This window comes from Falco rusticolus, chromosome 1 (genome assembly GCF_015220075.1).
Source record: "Falco rusticolus isolate bFalRus1 chromosome 1, bFalRus1.pri, whole genome shotgun sequence".
NCBI lineage: Eukaryota > Metazoa > Chordata > Aves > Falconiformes > Falconidae > Falco > Falco rusticolus.
In genome coordinates, this window is record NC_051187.1 from 17691122 (window position 1) to 17709651 (window position 18530).

An 18530-nucleotide genomic window follows, 5' to 3' on the forward strand; every position below is an offset into this window, starting at 1 on the left:
CATTGGGCATGCATAGCCTTGTGCCTTCCTTGGCTAGGGACCAGCTATGTCAAAACAAAACCAAACAAAAGCAGAGCACAAACTCTAACCTACCATAAAAACTGTAAGTAAACCACGTCTCCTTCTTTATCCAGTAAAGCATCTTCTGCATCCCAACACAAAATCCAGCTGACAACTCTCCCAATGAAAAGGCAGGGGAGTGACTACCCCATTTTACAGATAGCTCAGCTGAGCATAGGAGCCTCAAGCCACATAGCCCATCCAAGAGTATTTCACATTCAGACCTGGGCACAGGCTGCTGTTGACATTTACATTTCAAAACTTCTGTCAAGGAAATGTACAACCTTCTCCTCTTGAAAAGCTTGAGGCTTTGTGGTCCTCAAGGACAGCTCTGCTAAGAACCACTGCATCTGTACCAGACCAAGAGGAGCCCCCACGAGGCCCAGGATGACTTGGAGGCGATAGCCTAATAAGAAGCCTGATTATTCAGAAACTGCAAAACACAAAATTGTAGCAGTCTGCAATCGCCATTATTCACACCAGAGTATTTAAATTCAAGTGTTTGGCATGGAGACAATATCACACAGGTACACATCAACCTGGCCCACGCAACAACCAAGAGAAAAAGGAAGGAGCCAGCCTACAGTAGAAGATGAAGGTCTGAGCACCCAACACGGGAGAATCCACAAGGACCTCCACAGCTGCCAAGATGTCAGCCCTGTAAGGACAGATGCCCTTGGTGCAAGGTGACAAGTTCTAATCTTTCCTGTGCGAACAAGAAAAAGGGAAACACTACACACTTTCTAACGGGCAAGGCACGTCCGTCCCTTGTGATTGTGGCCTTTCTTCTCAAGGCTGCTCCAAGATACTGAACCGGTTTAAGCTGTGCACACACACACAGAGCTCACAGTGCAATTTCCTCTCACCTCACCTAATAAATCTCATGGCGCGTCTGTTTTTTCTGAACACAGATTTTATAAGCTGAATAAACTTTATGGAAACAGTTGATCGCCAAGGCAGCCAAAACCTGGAAACTTGATGCCTGACCAGAGCCAGGCACTGCAGGCTCCAACAGATGCTCTGAGAAAGTTTAGCTTTTGCACTTCAGAAAGAGATCCCTCTTGCTGGCCTGCTCCCTCTGCAACCAAGGCCCCTGACTTACTGGCTCTGAAAGCTTTTAATTTAGCTTATCCTGAAGACCCCTTCTCCTTGTGATCACAGACAGGACAGAATCTTTCCACCCTTCCCAGCTCAGAGCACATCCTACGATTCACCCTTTGCTTTTTCACTGCAGTGTCTTGTTAGTACACTAGCAACAATATGAGGGTTTCAGCAACAACTCAGGAGCCTTCAGAAAGCCATCTCACATTTCTGCAGAAGCATCAGAGAAGCTTCCCTTAAGCAGGGGCTTTAGCATAGTTGCTTAGGGCAGCTCAGAGTTTAACAGAGGCAACATCATCCAGATCATGATCGTGCAGCAACCCTTGGGCTACGCTGACAAGCATGTACATGAACAAGAAGTACTGGGAAGGTAATTTACACAGTCCTGACCATCAGTTAGTGTAGTTTTTACAGCTGGAGAGGGAGGAGGCAGTATCATGTGAAGAGACAGACCACCTCTAAGCACTCCAGAGGCCCTTGTTTGGAAATCTGTCCCCTACAGCTAATTTCAAGATCACTTAAAACCAAAAACGGTAGCTCACGAATAGATCCTTTAGGCTGAGAGCCCGTTTTCCAAGCAAAAACCGTGGTACCAGTTAAGGCCAGGAACTTCTGCAGCAACTGACGTGCAGCGTGAGCCAATGCACCCTTCCGCTCCCCGGGGAGGAGCATCACCCGCAGGTGAGGTCATGCACGTACCTTGGAAATGAGCTCATCGTGGTTGGCAAGGTGAGCCCTGCAGTGAATGCAGCTGTAGGTCCTGTGGCACGAAGGCAGATATGCCTGGAAAGTCTTGGACCTTGTCATCTTCACCATTGGAGCCACTGAGCGCTGTGTGAACTCTGGGGTGGCCCAGGAGGCACTCCCACAGGACGGGTCGCACGGGAAACACCGGAAGACGCAGGTAAAGGCCGTGGTTTGGCAGGGGATGGGTGTGGGGCAGGCTCCACACGCTGGTGACTGCTTCAGAGGAAGAGAGCTGGGCAGAGGCAGCGGGGGACTTCACGCAAACCTAAGTTCATAAAAGAAAAGACAGGACACTCAGCTCACAAAGGTGACAATGGTCTCTTAGCCCACAGGAGGATCTAGGGTTCAATCAAGAGAGCAGGGAAGAGTCAGAGCAGCCAGGAGGCAGGTGTGATGCCTGCGGATTAGACCAAGAACAGTCTTTTATTCACAGCTCAGCCACCGACATGCTGACTGCCCTCGCATCTTCCCGCTTTTGTTATCTACCATCTTCCTATTACTCCAACGCTCGCAATCTCTATTCATTCTTCCAGCACTTAATGGATTTGGAAATGACTACAGAGGTGCTAAGGAGATAATTTTCATCAAGCCTAGTCTCCCAAATACCGCTGGGGAGCTGCACACGTCAAGGTCCAACTCCGCACCACCCCTCAGAGAAGCTGGGCTCTGAGAGCCAGAGAGAACGTCGGGGCCCAGCGCCAGCCCTGCCTGTCCCCTGATGCGACTCTCTGATGTCGACTCACTGATGCGACACTCCGGAAGCCCGCAGGAAAGTCGGGAGCTGGGCATGGGTTTCCTCAGCCACCAGGAAAGTACAAAACCAAACTAGTCACCAAACCAGTTCTTCTCTCCATTCTGCCCTAGTTCCCACATGGGAAATGGAGGATTACTTCATTACACTCCTTTATAACTCCCTGCAAGCTCTGAAGGTGGAGGCTACTCTATAAACTGCACTCTAGTATTTTATTTTTTTTCTAACTTGTAACATCCGACAGCAGTTTAAGCAAGGGGCAGCCTCTGAAGACTATTCTTGATAGCAAGAGACAGTTAAAAATGCAATTCAGGATGGAAACACCTTTTTACAATCTGACATCATCCCACAGAACCTGCAAGGCAGCTCAGGTCTGGCTCTCTTTTGGGGAGAAATCACTTTTTCAGATCCCCCATCATAAGCCTTACCAGCTACTGATGTTTCTTCTGAGGATGGATGAAGCATAAAGGATAAAGGAAACAGCTCCCCTCCCTCCCTGATACATGGCGTGCATGCATGCTCTAGAAATTAATCATGAACTCTGGCTGCTCCTCCCACGAGGATTTTCCTTTCCATAAAACATGTGATTCTGTTCAGTTTCTAAGTTTGTACTTTGTGTCTCAACTACTGGAACACCACCAACACTCCCCACCCCCAAATAGGAAAACCAAGAAATAAAACCCCCACACCTGACCTCCTTCTGAAGTGGACAAAACAGAAAAGTACAAAAGCTTAAGAGCTGGTCTCTAAGCCAGTATGAGTAACTCGTCTGAAGCACAGCTGATGATCTTCCAGGTCAGAATAAAACCAGTCCAGGTCACGACGCTGCTACGCTGCTAAAATAGCTCCCTGGACTTTGTGTGCTAACCTGGCTCTGCTGCTGCTCAGTAGGATACACCTTCCCAGAAAAAGCACCAGCCATGCACCTGGCTCAAGGTATGCTGCAGAGAACGGCTGGACTGGAGCTGTTACAAGCAAATACACCTCTCTGGTTTACTAAAGGGGAAAGAGTTGAAACAGCAGGATGGAAATCCAGAAGTCAGTCGGGGAACTGAAGGCAGGGCCCAGGAAAATTGCTGTAGGAAGCAATCCTGCAGAACTCATACGCATCCCGTTTAGATGATGTCTTCTGCCCAGTGCTAGCATTGGTCACAAGTAGCTCACCGTGACAAAACCATCCAAGTCATTCTTGAAAACAACAACAAAAATCAGACTGTGAACCTGTTACTGCTGGTTGCTGGAAAGCCTCCCGCATGATCATCGTCAGAGAGCGAGATCTGCAAAAAAACCTCATCGCTTGGGTACTGAAGTGAACTAAAGTTTCCCACTTAGGGAAACCTCTGTCTTCATCACTTCTGCTCCTAAGCAATTGTTGAAAAAGAAGATTCAAGGTACCCACGTTGCTTTAGTGTTTCTGAAAGCATTACCCACTGAACCCACTGCCGGCTGGACAATCCCAAAAGTCAGGCATGCTATCTGCAATCTTCCTAGTAAACAGTTCCTACAAGCACAAGACTGGAGGGCTGTCATAGGCTCACACACGCACCAGTTGGTGCAGTCAAAGCTTCATTACATTATGACCATCCACAGTGCTCAACAGGAGGCAAATTCCAGTAAGACAACAGGATACCCATTTTTTTTCTTTTTCTGAAGTACTTTTCTTCTGTTCTCCAGGGCAGAAGCTCTCCCTTACAGTCAAATGGGGGGGGGGGGGGGGGGGGGGAGTCTTACTCATCCGGCAAACTGCTGATAAAGCATATCTATCACAATCATAACAGTCAGCACTTACATAGCACTCTTCATCCTCAAAGCTCTTTGCAAACACTAATCAGATTAACCTTTTCCAATTAAAGCTACAGTGAGAGCTTTGGAAGACCCATCCTGACACAGAAAGGCTCGCTTCTCAGCTTAGTAGGAACTAAATCTCCTCTTTTTCAGTCCAAAGGGATCTTGCTGGGAATTTATCTGGCCAACCTGTAGCTAAGCAGACTGCCTGGGCGCTATTTGGTACACAGCTGCATCTCTGGATTTCAGCAAGATTTGTCTTCTACAAATTCTACTTCTAATTGGAGAAGTCAGGCAGTCTTCACCAGCATCCTGCCCAAGTTCTCCACTTGCACCAGGATTTTGTCAAAACCGAGTGAAGTTTTGTATTAGACAGCATTGTTTTCTGCTCCAGGGTAAGGAACACTTTGAGGACTGAACCCTAAACTTGCAACAGGGCAGAAACAACATGCAAAACAACACAAATCCTTCCTTATTTTCTGCTGATCTAAGTAAAAGCAACACATCCCAGCCTTCCTGAACTAACCAAGTGCCACCTTTACAGTCACAAGACAACAGAACCATCCCCAAATTCCAAACCCCTGCTTCAACAGCTGATATGCTACATGCCAGCCTTAACACATCTCAGAACCTGGAATTTGTGAGCCATGTGCCTTGTCCTCCAAGTGCACGGAAGCAGGAGACTAAGTGTGCTCTTTCTGGGGCCAAATGCAATTGGATTCCAAGGCAAACTACCAAGCCCTGTCTGAAAGAAACAGATTACACAGGACAGACCATCTGGAGGAAAGTGCAAGGAAGGACTGGCAATCGCTTTACCTGATTTCTGAATGAGAAAACAGGCTGTGTCTAAATCTTAGATTTCATTGATTTTTAAGGAAACTGCGCAATGCCCTCTCCTTTTCTTCAGCACGGATAGGTAAATGTACCAACCACCAGTTTTACTACTTCCCTCCCACACTGTCCTGCCAAACACATCTTTTCTGATCGGCTGCCCAGCACTGCAACACAACAGCTGAAGAAAGCAGTCTACAGGCATCCTCAAAGCCAAATGGAAACGTAAATGATACCTGACCAGAATAATATAATTCGTTGTTTGCTGACCCCTCTTGTCCAGGCCTCCCAAGCATCAACGCTTTAGAACGAGTAAACTAGGAAATACTACAACTGCATTTATCTAACTGAGAAATGAAGACAGGCACGCACAAAAAATTATCTGCTGCATGCAGCTTTCTGCAAAAGCATTTCATGAGCTTTCTTTTATTCAACCTCGTAACACATTTAACATCAGCAAAAACATTTGCCCTTTTAGAAGTGGACAAAAAAAAATATTCAAGTAAGAAGATACTAGAGCCTAGATTAAGATGAATTGCAATTCCTGTTCTCAGTACTGTGGGGAGACGGCAAACCAAATTGATCTCTTTGCTTAAGGCAGGGGAGAGAGTAAAGATTTGTGAGCCAAGATCTTGGTGGGAACCCTAGGTAAGAAACTGCCTTGAAAAAAAAACTTCAGTTAAGTTCATATACAGTAGCCATGCCTTATAAAGGCACTACCCTTGTACAGCTGTCAGCCCAACTGTGGCTTGTGTGCACCATCTACCAAGAGCTCTGTCCTCATCATAGCAAGGCTGAGGAAGGAAAACCAATAGGAAATGCATTCTTACATCCATGAGCACAGCTAGTAGCTTGTAAGGACCCATGTCTGTCTTGAATATCATCTTGAAATGTATTAAACAGTATCCGTGGCTCTCAGCAATGCAAAAACCACCCACCTGTATTTTTTCTTTTTCCTAGTAACAGATAAATTTGAACTATAATACATTTAACAGCTAACAGTGCATTCCTTCTACTGTAGAACAAAGGTGTGGGGACGATTTCAGGCTGTGCCTCTGGTTTTTCAGAAAGATGAGTTCATGTTCATTAACCTTGCTGACAGCGGGCATTAGTGGAGTCATTCCATTCACTTTAATAAAAAAAATTATGAAAAAAGGTTTGATTAGTTTATCATTGTGCCCAATATTGTTAGAGAGATTAATATCTGTCAGCAGCAACATAATCCTGTATTTTCATTTTATTCTTCAAGAGAAGTTTATCTCTGGGATGGACACACTCAAGTCTATGGAACAGAAATCTGTGCATATGAATTAGTTCACAAGAATTCAGAAAATTGGTTTAGTCAAAAGGGAAGAATTATAGGGAAAAAGCTTATCAACATGATTTACTGTGGTTACTGGTGAGAGAATCAGCTGAATGTACTGCTTGCATGCACGGTGTATGTTGGGACTGCCCTGCTTAATCCTGCCAAGTTTCATTCTGGCAGGACAAACAACAGGTTTGTTGGGTTTGTAGGTTTGTTTTATGGATTATTTGATTTTTAAGATAAACTTTAGTCCACTGAATACTTACTAGAACATAGCAAATGCTATAGAAAGCTGCCTGTAGTAGCTCTGAAAAAAGGCCATCTATTTTGAAACTCAACCTTTCTTCTTCAGCATCTCTTCTCATTAATATAGAAAGAGCTAGAGATGTACTTATGTTGAGTGCAATGAAAGCACAAGAGGAATCAGGTTTGGAGAGTTTTCAGCTTCTACAAGGTCACAAACTGCAGCAGCCTGCGTTGCTCCGGGGTCTTAGCATGATTATAAGAAAATGCTTGAGGTAAGCACGCTTACTTACAAGGGTTTTCTTGACATGGGAACTGCCTTAATGTCACTTAATGCATTGCGGTTTGAAAGAAGAAGGCTAGTCTCCGAGATGATACGCTGAAATTGGAGTCTGGGTTTAATGCCCAGTTTTGCTTCCCTATGGAATAGAAGTTAGTGTCCGAATGTGAGGTGCTGGACCCTCACAGACACCTGGCACAGCAAAAGAGCTTTCATGCTCTGATGATGGAGTACCGCAACAAAAGATCCTCGATGGGGCAGTCCTGGAGATCCTCGCTACCACACGGGACTGCAACAGCTTTGGAAAAGACGAAGCCAGATCATCTGAAGGTAGGAGGGTAGGATGTACACTGTGAAAGGCCCTGAAAGAAAGGATGACCATTCTGAATTTAAACACTGAACACAAGGAAAAGCCAAGAAAGAAGTTTAAATAGCACATGGGCGTAACACAATGTACCTTTACTCCTTCAGTATCAAGTTTCTGAAATGCACCAATTTCAAATCCTTGATGACACTGCACACATGCACACATGATGACATGCTCAGCAGTACTAGCATGATCAACAAAAGTCATTACTGATACATGAACTCTAAGTGTCCTTCTCTAACGCCTTCGCTCCTGCAGCTCATTCTCCAAACCCTGCAAAGTCCTTGGAGATGGGAAAATAACAGGAGAGATGGTGGAAGACGGCCGGCAGGAATCCTGTGCATTTACTTTTATCAGATACATGGACACAGCTGCAATACTAGTAGTAGCAGGGAGCAGGTTTCTCACTTAAGACTGCCTCCAACCAGAAATAACCCTCTTTATTCCCCTGAATACCTCCTAGCAAGCCACTTCACTTCTGCGGGCCCTAGTTCTCTCTTCTGCACACTGGAGGCAGCACCCTTCACTGCTAGGCAGCACTTCATCACTCTGGGAAAAAGGACCTGGATGGATGGATGGATGGATGCAAAGAGGCAATACAGCTGGCAAACAGTACTGCAGACAATTGCCAGGAAACCACTAGAGGGCATCCAAAAGAGATCCAGTGGGAAGCAATTAAAGACGATCTGGCCATAGTGAATCCGGGACAGGCAGGACGCCAACCACGCTGCACCTGCCATGCTCCACATAGCATAGCCAGCCTGTCAGGAAAAACATCGGCGTTATTATACTGCTGAACAGCTATCAATACTAAACCTGTCAAAACTGTCACTGCACATTATATTAATCACATTTTAAAGGTTGGGTTTTTTGGGGGGGTTGTTTTCTTTTTTTAAAAACCAGCAATATGTCAGTCCATGGTCTATCACAACTCTTCATGTTGAAAATACACTCAGCACCCCTACAACAAACTTAGTCTCTCTGATGGAGAGGCTTTCTATGAAGACAACATGGAAGGTACATAAAAATGAGTTGAACCTTAAAAGGAACAAACAGCAAATCTTCAAAACTCATTTTGGTTTGGAATTGTTTTGAAGTCTCTCTAGCTTTGTCACTGTACACACTATTAATCCATAACTTATTAAAACCAAAGTAATTATTGTTTCAAATTTTTCTTCACATAGTTGATTTGCCTTCTATCAATTTGGAGATTTAAAATTTTAATTTAGAGATTTTTACATTTTAAAGTTTCACTTTTTTTTTTTTTTAAATAACATCCACGCCAGTGCATTTCCAGGTTCTCAAGTGCAACCGTGTGGTGAGAAGCAAGGCCAGAGGACCCCTGCGTTCAAAGCAAAAGCTTTCTTGTACTGAACTGCAGCGCACACCTGACTGGGGAGCGAAGGAACAGGTTAAAATAACCTGGTGAATGAAGACAGTGCAGAGATGCTTCTTTCCTGGCAGCAGATTACAGAGACCAGATGACCACGGGAACTTTCTGACTTTATTTACAGATCTAAAGCTGGACTCAGCCCGTTCAGCGTCAGAACTGCTAACTCATCTCTACCCACAATTCAGAACAAAGCACGCTGTTCAAAACAATCCACTCAGACATGCCACAGACACCACTGGCGAGTGGCAAAGGGAAATCATCCTGGAAATTTTAATCAAATTCTTCCCTTCACAATTTCATCTCAAAAGGCACAGGACAGCCAGGACAGATATCGTTTCACAGGGCTGCCTTCAAAATTTGTTACCTTTTCTGGGCCTGTCTCTGAAACCACATGAACGTGGACTGCAAGATTCAGCCTCTACCAAGGAATGACTGACACCTCTGGCTGAATTCTCTTCCCACTCTCTGACGAGTTGCCTGGCAGCAATATCTTTGCAATGCAGAAGAGCCTGCACAGCTGATAACAAGCAGCATGGCAAGTGTTATAGCTGCAAGCTGTCCACCTTTGCTTTGCAGGTACACCCCACCACAGCTGAATTCAATAACCAGTTACAACAGAGGCCGATGCGCATCACCAAATGCAGGAGGAAACATTCATGCAGAAAAGCATCGTGGCTGGCCAAGACACACGTGAAACAAGCCAGCGCTTACTTTTGTTCCTACCAGCAAGTCCCACTTGTGCCACAAATAAACAAAAACAGCAAGGCTGAACTAATTTAAAACACAAATTACTCCATTTCCTCCCTTAACATTTTGCAGAAACTCATGCCAGCATCCCCCACAACGGGGTAACGCTCCTTCCTTTGAAGTGGCCAAGCAGGTATGATGCACTCGACTGAGACCACAGCAATGGCTCAAACGAACTGTAAGATGAAGCTCTTCAATTCACACCCATCCTTCTGCTCAAGCAAGCTACACATTCAATGTGACCACAGATCAAGGACATCATCCTTTGCCAGTATTACACATATACAGTGTTCTACAACATGAAAGCCGACCCTCACCTTGCTATTCCAGTACCAACCTGAACTAAAGACATCAAGGAAAAGTTCTTCCCATCCAAATGGCCAATTTTACTGACAAAATGGAAACACTCTACCTTCTCAACTTCTCTTCCTCATTTTTTTTAATTGTAGAACAGTTCAGCTATCCAAATCATCTCATGTCATTACATTTGTTTTGGTGTGCTCCTTACATTCCTCTATTATCTTCCTTCTTAGCAAATGTAGGTATGACGAGGATTCAATTAATCTGGTCTGCTAGATGGATCATCTGTTTCCCTGATAAAGGCTGGGTACTGACAGGGAACACTGTGAGAACATTTATCTATCACCAAGTATCCTTCCAATATCCTCTGAAGTCATTTGTAGTTGAAAGAAGGATTTGCCACAGCTGCCTGTCATGACTTGCTACATGCAAGCTCCCCTTGTCAAATCCTGTAAGTTTTCATCTGCGCACGCAACCCATCTGCTCAGAGGGCTCTTCCCAGGAGCATCTTTTAACTAGCCTCGCACTGCCCAGAAGCACAGCTGTCACAGGAGAGACAGCGACTTCATTTTCTACTCTGGTACATCTGTCTCTCTTCTGAGTAAAGCTACGGATAAGATGCGGAATTCTGACCCATCTCTGCCAGTAACACTTTTTATGCAACAGCTACCATATTAACGAGGTACGTACCTTCCGTGGCAGTTCAGTCAGCATCCCTCTAGCTTTCACTCAGCAACCCACACCTCAAAGGCACAAAGTCAGGTGAAAATTTATAGCTTGAATCTTCACATGACAGATACTTTATAGCTAAATCTACTTTAAGATGGTCAAGTCAGCTGTTACCTTGCCAGTTCCTGTCACTAGTTCCTCCTGGATATCCTCGCTACCCTGCATGTTACTGCCAAGGTATGTGAACTGACTCATCTCTTACAGTTCTGTGCCTACTGACACGTGCTTGCGCTGGGAGTACCTGGGATTCTCGTTAAGATTTCCCCCATACACAGTTAATTAGTAACTCCATCTTTTTTTGTGATGCTGGACAATCTGTTTTTAATAACATGTTGCTTGAGCCATCCTTTAGCAATATTTCATCAGTGAAACTTCAATCTTCCAGAGTTCTGTGGCAGAGCTGTGCAATGCCTGGGTCATACCATGCTACATTTTTGTCCTCATAGTGAAGCCACTGCCAATATGAAACAGGAGAAGTGAGACCGCAGCTTTTGACACCGCTCTGCCTTCCCTCTCTGTGGATCAAAAAGTTCTCTGAAGGGCAAATTCAAAACATCCTCAGCTTTTGAAACTTTTAATAGCCTTTGCCTGACCTCGGGAGTTTAGCTCTATACAAGTCACAATGGCAGTAAAAAAAAAAAAAAACAAACGCAAATAGCTACTTATTTTTGTGAGTCAGCAAAACATCACACCTTTTAACACGCTACACCAACACTGGAAGAGGTGTGAAAGAAACTATTCCTAACTGGATGTGTAAGCCTGCGCAAAGAGACCGGAAAGCAGCTCTTACGGGTTGCGCTCCCTTAACTTCCAATGACTCACATTGCCTGGCACTATCATTTGTTAAAGCAAGAGTGAAGCAGGGATAATAGCTATTTACTAAAAACAGAGGAGTGTGATTAGCTTTAATTAGCATTGTCAAGTGACTTGAGATTGTCAGGTACAAGATGTGGGAGAACTAAGTCTCATTAATTATGTTATTTCCTGCAGCCTTAAGTGGCTTGGCCAGTCTAGTGACGCTTCCGGAGACGAAGCTGCTCCCGATGTCCAACACATCCCGCATCAGCGGCTGAAAACACTCTCAGACAGGCCAAGCGGACGTGGCTACAGAGCAAAGTTACAAAGCCAGAACACAAGAACAATCAGCTTATGTACTGCAAGAGAACTACCTGCCCTGACAAACGAGGAACAAAAAGGCAAATAAGACATGGAAGAGAACAGACTCAGAGAGAACCGACTGCCAAGCTTCACGGAGGATGAAGAGCAGGGACCAATGCAGGCAACAGGGAGCATACCTGAGGCCCAGGACTCAGCACTCCTGAGCAGCAGCCCACCTGGAAAACTGTATTTACTTCCCCCCAAAGAAGACACACTATAAAGTGTCTTTGTTTTGCAGAAAAAGAGAGATCCAGATCCTCAATCGGCATCACACCATCAACAGACAAGCTGATTTACCAGCTAAAAATACATTCTAAAGGACTGGAAAATCCTTGAGTCAGAACAGTCCATTCTCTTCTATGGACTTGCCTTGGCTTCTGGAAGGAAAAGGAAACCTATCCTTAGCCTTTAGTTACTGCAATGAGATCCAGAAGACAAGATCTCCAATTTAACAAGCACCGAAAAGACGGAACATCCTGAAGGACCAACTTACAGGTCTCTGCCAAGGAGGGGAAAAAAAAGGAAGCAGTGTATTTTGTTATGGATTCAAAGCAATACATACACTCTGCCGCATCATTCTGCCTCAAACATAACTGATCAGCTTCAGAGCAGCTAAGAGAACCGAATTCTCAGTTTCTCCATTCCAGACTCCACTTTGTGATCCCTCCTGAAGCCCACTGCTCTAGCACTTCACAGCTGACCTCTAAAGAAGGCTCTGCTTAAGTTCAGGCAAACAAAGGTTTGCCAGTTAATGAACAAAGCCCAATGAAAGCTTTACTGGCATTTCAAGAGGCTTCCACACACATGGTCAAAGGCAAGGCCATGATGCAAGAACAATAAATAAATGGTTTTTACTCCTCTGCAATCCTTGCAATGCTTGTGTAGTACCACACTAGATCAAGGAGCTCCCACTTTCTAAACTGCTAGCCAGGACCTACACCAGAGTGACCAGTTCCTTAATTAAATTCTCTCTCAGCAACAGGTATTCAACCCATGAGTCAAGGATCCTTTGAGGGAATGTGGATTTACAGGTAGTGATGCTGTCTTCCTCAACACAGCCCCGACTCAACCACCCACACCAAACAGCAAAGAAAGGAAATCACTTATTCAAAATCTGTGGATCCAGAGGACAAAAGAGAGCTCAATGACCAATACAGTTTTACCAGTTATCCTGATGCTGGCACCACGAAAGAGACACCTGCAAAAAAGCTAAAAAAAAAAAAAAAAAAAAAAAAAGCAGCACTTGACACCATCATCATACGAAAGCAATCTCTCTGACCTCCCTAAAGCATTTCCAACTCTAGCTTCCAAGCACAAGGCTCACTTTTAAATGGTCTGTCAGCATAAAATGAAAATTAGGAATACAGTGAGAAAAGGAGAACATCTTAGTTCTCTATTCAAGCAGTGCCCGTTACACAGCAAACAATGTTTACAAGAAATGAGAGGTAGGGATCCCAACATGATGAGATCTTAAACAAAGTCAATGGGAGTGCTCTGCAAGAACGAAGTCACAAAATACATCCTCTCCAGGCAGAATCCTCTCATGGATTATAAGCAGCGCTCTTAGTATCTGCTTGTTTACAACTGCCTAACTCAGCAAAGGCCTCTCTGTGCTACCCAGCACAAGCTTTAAGTAACTGTAAACACATTAGCAGAATATCCTTATCTGGAGCACGTAGTAGGCCCTGAGGAAGGTAATGTCAGGAAGGCAGGTGTACCGTCCCACCCTTGGCTTAACTGCCGTCTGCAAGCTAAGAACACAAGTTTGACAGGCCTTCCTCTTTCTGTATTTTAAGACAGAGGCTACAAAAAAGTGGGGACAGATTCACTCCACCACATTTTGGGAGAAGGGGGCGAGGATTCAACTTCTTTTCCTACACCACCGAAAGCACATTTTCAACTGGCACATTCCAAATTCCTCCGGCTTCAAAAACCAGCATTAAAACCTGAAGCTACAGACCCATAGCTCGCTCCGTGGCTACTTCTGTCATCTCAAACTTCTCTGGCTTTTCTGGATCAAACCCGTGAGTTTCTGTGGAGAAGCATAAGACAAGGGACCCTTGACATTTCGCTCTCTGCCCTGGAACCTTGGCACAGCGCTCCGCCTAAGAGGAAGCTGCTACACACTTAACCAGAGGCCCGAGTAACAACACAGACCCACAGAGCCAACCCTGCTCCCTGCGGGGCACCGGTTTCAATGCAGCACACGCAGCAGCCGCCTGCCCTCAGCGCTAGATGCTCTCTCCAGGCGGACCCAGGTGCCCTGCAGCTCTGCCACACCAGGCACCGTGTCACTCCTGCAGCAGCGAGCCCGGCCTGCCGGTGGGAAAGGCCCGGTCCGCCGGGCCTCGGTGCCAGCACACGGGGCGGGGCGCTGCCCCCCGGCCGTGCGGGCTGCGGGTCAGGAGGTGCCCGCAGCACCCGGGAATGCTGCCCTCCCCTAGGGCCGCAAGCCTCACAGCTCCGTGCCAGGCACGGCCCTCGCCGCGCTTCCCGGCTGGCGTGAGGGATTTACCGGCTGCAGGAGCCGGCCGGTGGGGAAGGACCGTCCCCCGCCCCTCCTCCGGCGGTCGCCGGGCACGGCCGGCCCCTGCCCCGCTCCCGCGGGTCCCGCCTGTTGCTTTCCCCCGCTGGACGCGCCCGGCGAACCCCCGCGCCCGGGGCACCCTCCCGGACTCGGACCTGTTGCCCTCCCCGCCTCCAGCCCCTCGCCCGGCCCCGCAGACAAAGGCCGCCGCTCGCCGAGCCCGACTCGCGGCTGCCGGCCCCCGGCCCCCCCGCCAGGCAGCACGGCTCCCCTGAGGAGAGCCCGCCGCACCGCGGGGCCGCCCGCCCGAGGGAGCACCCCCGCCCCCGCCGTTCTACCGCGGCCGTGGCGGGGGGGGGGGGGGGGAACGTGACGGGGCCACGGCTGTGGCGCAGCTCCGAGCGGCAGCCCGGCCCCGGCCCCCCGCCCCGGGCCGCCCCGCCGCCCGGCCCTCGCCCCCCGCCGCACTCACTCGCCGCGGCGCGGCCGCCTCGAGCGCGTCCCCAAGCGCAGACGGAGCGCGGCGGCTGACGCGCACCAGGCAGCCCCGCAGCGCCCTCCCCCTCCCGCCGGCTCCCTCCCCTTATAGCCGGTCCGCGAGCCTGCTGGCCCTGAGCGGCACCGCCGCGGGCCAATCGCCGCCCGCTGGCACATAGCAACACCCCGCCAGTTGGCTGCGACCAGCCGCAGCCCATTTTTTTAAAACCAGTCAGAAGGCGAGGACAGCGGAGCGCTCCCGCCCCCGCCCCCTCCCTCCCCGGGCGCGCACACACACACAGGCGCACGCAGCGGCCCCCCGCCCTCCCCGCGGCCGGCCTCGCGCAGGCAGCAGCTGGGAGGCGGCAGCCAATGGGAGCGGCCCTGGCGCTGCCGGCGTGGAGCGCGCGGGGGGAACAACAAACAGCTGCGCTTCCTCTTAAAGGCGCCGCTCCCGCGGGTGGAGAGGGAGAGACGGGGCGGGGGGGGGGAAGGACCCGCTGTGGCACCGGGGTCCCCCCACGGGGAAGGCCCCAGTGCCGGTGGCGAGCGGCAGCAGGCGGTGGGTGGGTTGTACCCGCGCGACAAAGCGGTACCCGCCTGCGCGGAGGATGCGCGGGGCACTGCACCAAGGCTGCCGCAGCACGCATGGGGGACACCGCAGCCCGGGACCACCCCGGCACCGCTTTAGTTCAGTGACCCGTTGTGGTCCCTCCAGCCTCTAGTCCCCTAAACCGCCCCAGTTTGTCCCTGTAATTGTCATAAAGGCTTTAATTACAGTGGTGCGGGGCGGAAGGAAGCCCTTGGCAGGGCCCGGGGGCGGTAGGGAAGGGGGGCAACCGCAGGCCCTTTCGCCTGTTATTTCTGTCTGCACCTGCCGCCCCCGGCTGGAGCCCCCAGCTGCTGCAGAGCCCCCAGCCCCACCACCCTGCTGCCCCTGCAGTGGGCCAGGGTGCTTCCACCACCGTTAGCTCCACTGCCGGGACATGCCACGGCACCTCCATCAGCACGAGGACTAACTGCAAATGAAGCTAATGTCATATTTCTCCTGGAAATCTCCATTAGCTTCATCCCACTGCTTACCATCACTTTTATTTATTTTTTTCTCAGTGGCGATCCTGGCCATCTCCTACCCAACCTTACTGCAAACCCCAAGGTGTGCACGTCCATACGTGCACACAACACGCACACGGCAGGGCACAGGCACACAGCTAAGCCAGAAAAAAGTGCAATTAAATGCAGCCACCTCACCACACTGTAATTAAGACACAAAACGGCACGCACCTCTGTATGAGCTCCTCTGATGGCTCCTCACCGCAGGTTTTGTAGCTCCAGCAAACGATGGCGCAGGCACGGCACACTGCTCTGCCAGCGCTGGTACCGTCCTTCCGCACTGTACCAAGTGCAGTTTTAATAATGTGTTCTACATGCCCTTTCCTCACATCAAAGGATAAATGTTACGTATCTTATTGGATAAAATCTAGTTGCTTTATGAGTTTATTCTTGTTCTAACACTCTACCACATTAGCAAGTTCTTAAAGAGTATTTTCAGCGTTTCTCTAGTAATTGGTAATTACTGATAACTGCAAAGGCAATGTTCTGTTCCGTGTTTTAAATGTATGGTCTCTAATACACAGTAAGTAAGGGGCGATATGAGGTAGTATTTCTCTTAGTTATTAGATATTCCACTAGTTATTAGACAGTCTTTTTTGTTTTATTACATGTGGGTAGAAAACCAACCTTCTACTTCACGATATGAAGTAGTTTTCTTCCACACAAGCAAAAGACACCCTGATCACTTTACTAAAAGTGATGCCAGCTAACTAAGGGATTCTATAGATCAGATTTTAAAATACAAAATGACTTTCCCCCCCCATAAGCTAATGGTACTACCAAATACAATTTAAATACACTCTTAACGAAGATTCAAGCACCATGGTAGTTACTAGCCACTAAATACCAAAGGAAATTGCCGTGTTACCTTTAGACGGCTACAAGAGCAGCAGGAGCCTACTTTAAGGGCTTACTTCAAGCTTCTTCTTTTCTTAGATAACCTCCTTCCTCTCCAAGCCCAGCAGCAAGAGCTAACACATCAGGTTTTTAGACCATTTCACCGGTGCTAAATGAAGCTGTATTTAACAGATCTAGACAAGGCTGCCTGCAGGAAGTGGTGAAAAAGTCTGCTTGAACTTTAAATCACCGCGACTTCTGAAAAGTAAACACAAGTACTCAGAGTTGAAACCATCAGCAAAATAAATTTACACATCATCAAGAGGCTGCCACATAACAGTGAATACCCACCCACCCACTCCGCCAAAAGTGAGTTGCACAGCAGAATTTTCAGTTTGCTAATAAAAATACATTATTTGCAAGAACACCCAGATTCTTTACAGATATACAAAGCTCTCTGTTGTAATAAGCTTGATTTAGGATGGTGGTTAATTGGAATTACCTTGATGTAAGTTCAGCACGACCATGGAAATCTAAGGGTTCACACAGCTTTGAACATAGAAAGACAGACCATAAAAGGGCGAAATTTCTTCTTTAAACTATGTGCTAATCCCTGTGACTTATGAAAACTGGAAGCTTTTAGGGGTACAGTGCTTCACTATCAGCATTCACTCTAGAAAAAATGCTAGTTAGGTCCTAGTTACTGTCTTATGAAGCTTCAAGTCACATTTTCACATTTGATTCTGCATCACTGTTTGGTTGCAAACTTCACGAGCACAGCTTAATCAGCATCATTGAATACTTACACCGGGCTAAGCTTTTGGGAAATTTATTCATTTAAAAAAAATCTGAATATGGGATCTAAACTGACAACTTAGCTTTCCAGCGAACAGCTAATGAGGATTTTAATTCTCTCGTTTTCAGACATCCATTTTTTGGAGCCTGAACAGCACAGCTAGTGTTTCCCTGCTCTGTGGCTGACATCAGTTTCAACTTTTATTATCATTTAGACTAGAAAAGCCTAACTGATAGAAAACATCACTGGCTGGGGCTAACTTTTGCCACGGCAATATTGAGAGGGGGGGGAAAGTAATCACATCACCTCATGGAATACTGCCTCAACATTTTAGTGCTGCATTAGAATTGTTACTTAAAATCTAATAAAAGCCTGTTTTCTCAGCACTGCCAAATTTATGTGTAGCTGGTGTTACTGGCCTTGTAATCATGACTCCTTGCCTAATACTGCCTTTCTTCTTTGTTTGTAAAGTTGGGGATACTTTGAACTTTTTCAGACATCAGGAAACAACATCTTCAAGTACTTCAGATCAAACAAAAGTGCTTTCATCTATTAACAGCAGTAGGTTTTTTCCCCCCCCACCTTGCAACGTTTTTGGTCCAACAACAAAACAGCAGGTGGTCCCAGTGCTTCATCACATCCCCAAATCACCGAGAGATCGTGATGCGTGCTAGAACCCTCACGATCTACTGTGCCGCTGATCACTCCCTCTTGCTTCCCACAGCAACACTCCGCAGCTTACAATGAGCAACCAGACCACCGTAAACCACTGTCCACTCAATCAGCCCCAGAACCTGTGAGGGAATGAGCACCACATCCCTGCAGGTCCCCCCACCCGCTGCAACCACTGGGCCAGAGCTGGCTGGAGGACCGAGCCACCAGCAGGGCTGTGGCGGCCCCCAAGTGGCGAGTGGGAGCAGGACAGGCCGGAACCCAACCCGTCTGGGTTGGGGAAGGTTTGTGGCTTTGTTATTCTGCCTAG

General features: G+C 47.6%; 1 protein-coding gene across 8 annotated transcripts in view; it reads right to left on the minus strand.

Annotated features, from left to right (window-relative positions):
- The window catches only part of YPEL2 (yippee like 2), a 39635-nt gene extending 24730 nt beyond the window's left edge, over positions 1 to 14905 (minus strand). For 3 of the 8 annotated variants that reach the window (XR_005101634.1, XR_005101635.1, XM_037371909.1), the window contains exons 1-2: positions 14798 to 14905; positions 1861 to 2173 (exon numbers count right to left, since the gene is read on the minus strand). Coding sequence is in view for 6 of the 8 variants with exons in the window: in XM_037371909.1 (XP_037227806.1) it covers positions 1861 to 1977 (117 nt within the window). In the remaining 2 variants the exon portion in view is untranslated. Of the gene's footprint in view, positions 1 to 1860; positions 2174 to 3585; positions 4344 to 7117; positions 7467 to 7561; positions 12982 to 13758; positions 13831 to 14797 lie in introns of those variants that run through there. The other 5 variants (XM_037371928.1, XM_037371944.1, XM_037371919.1 and 2 more) reach the window with 5 other exon arrangements.
- Between the last annotated feature and the right edge of the window lie 3625 nt (positions 14906 to 18530).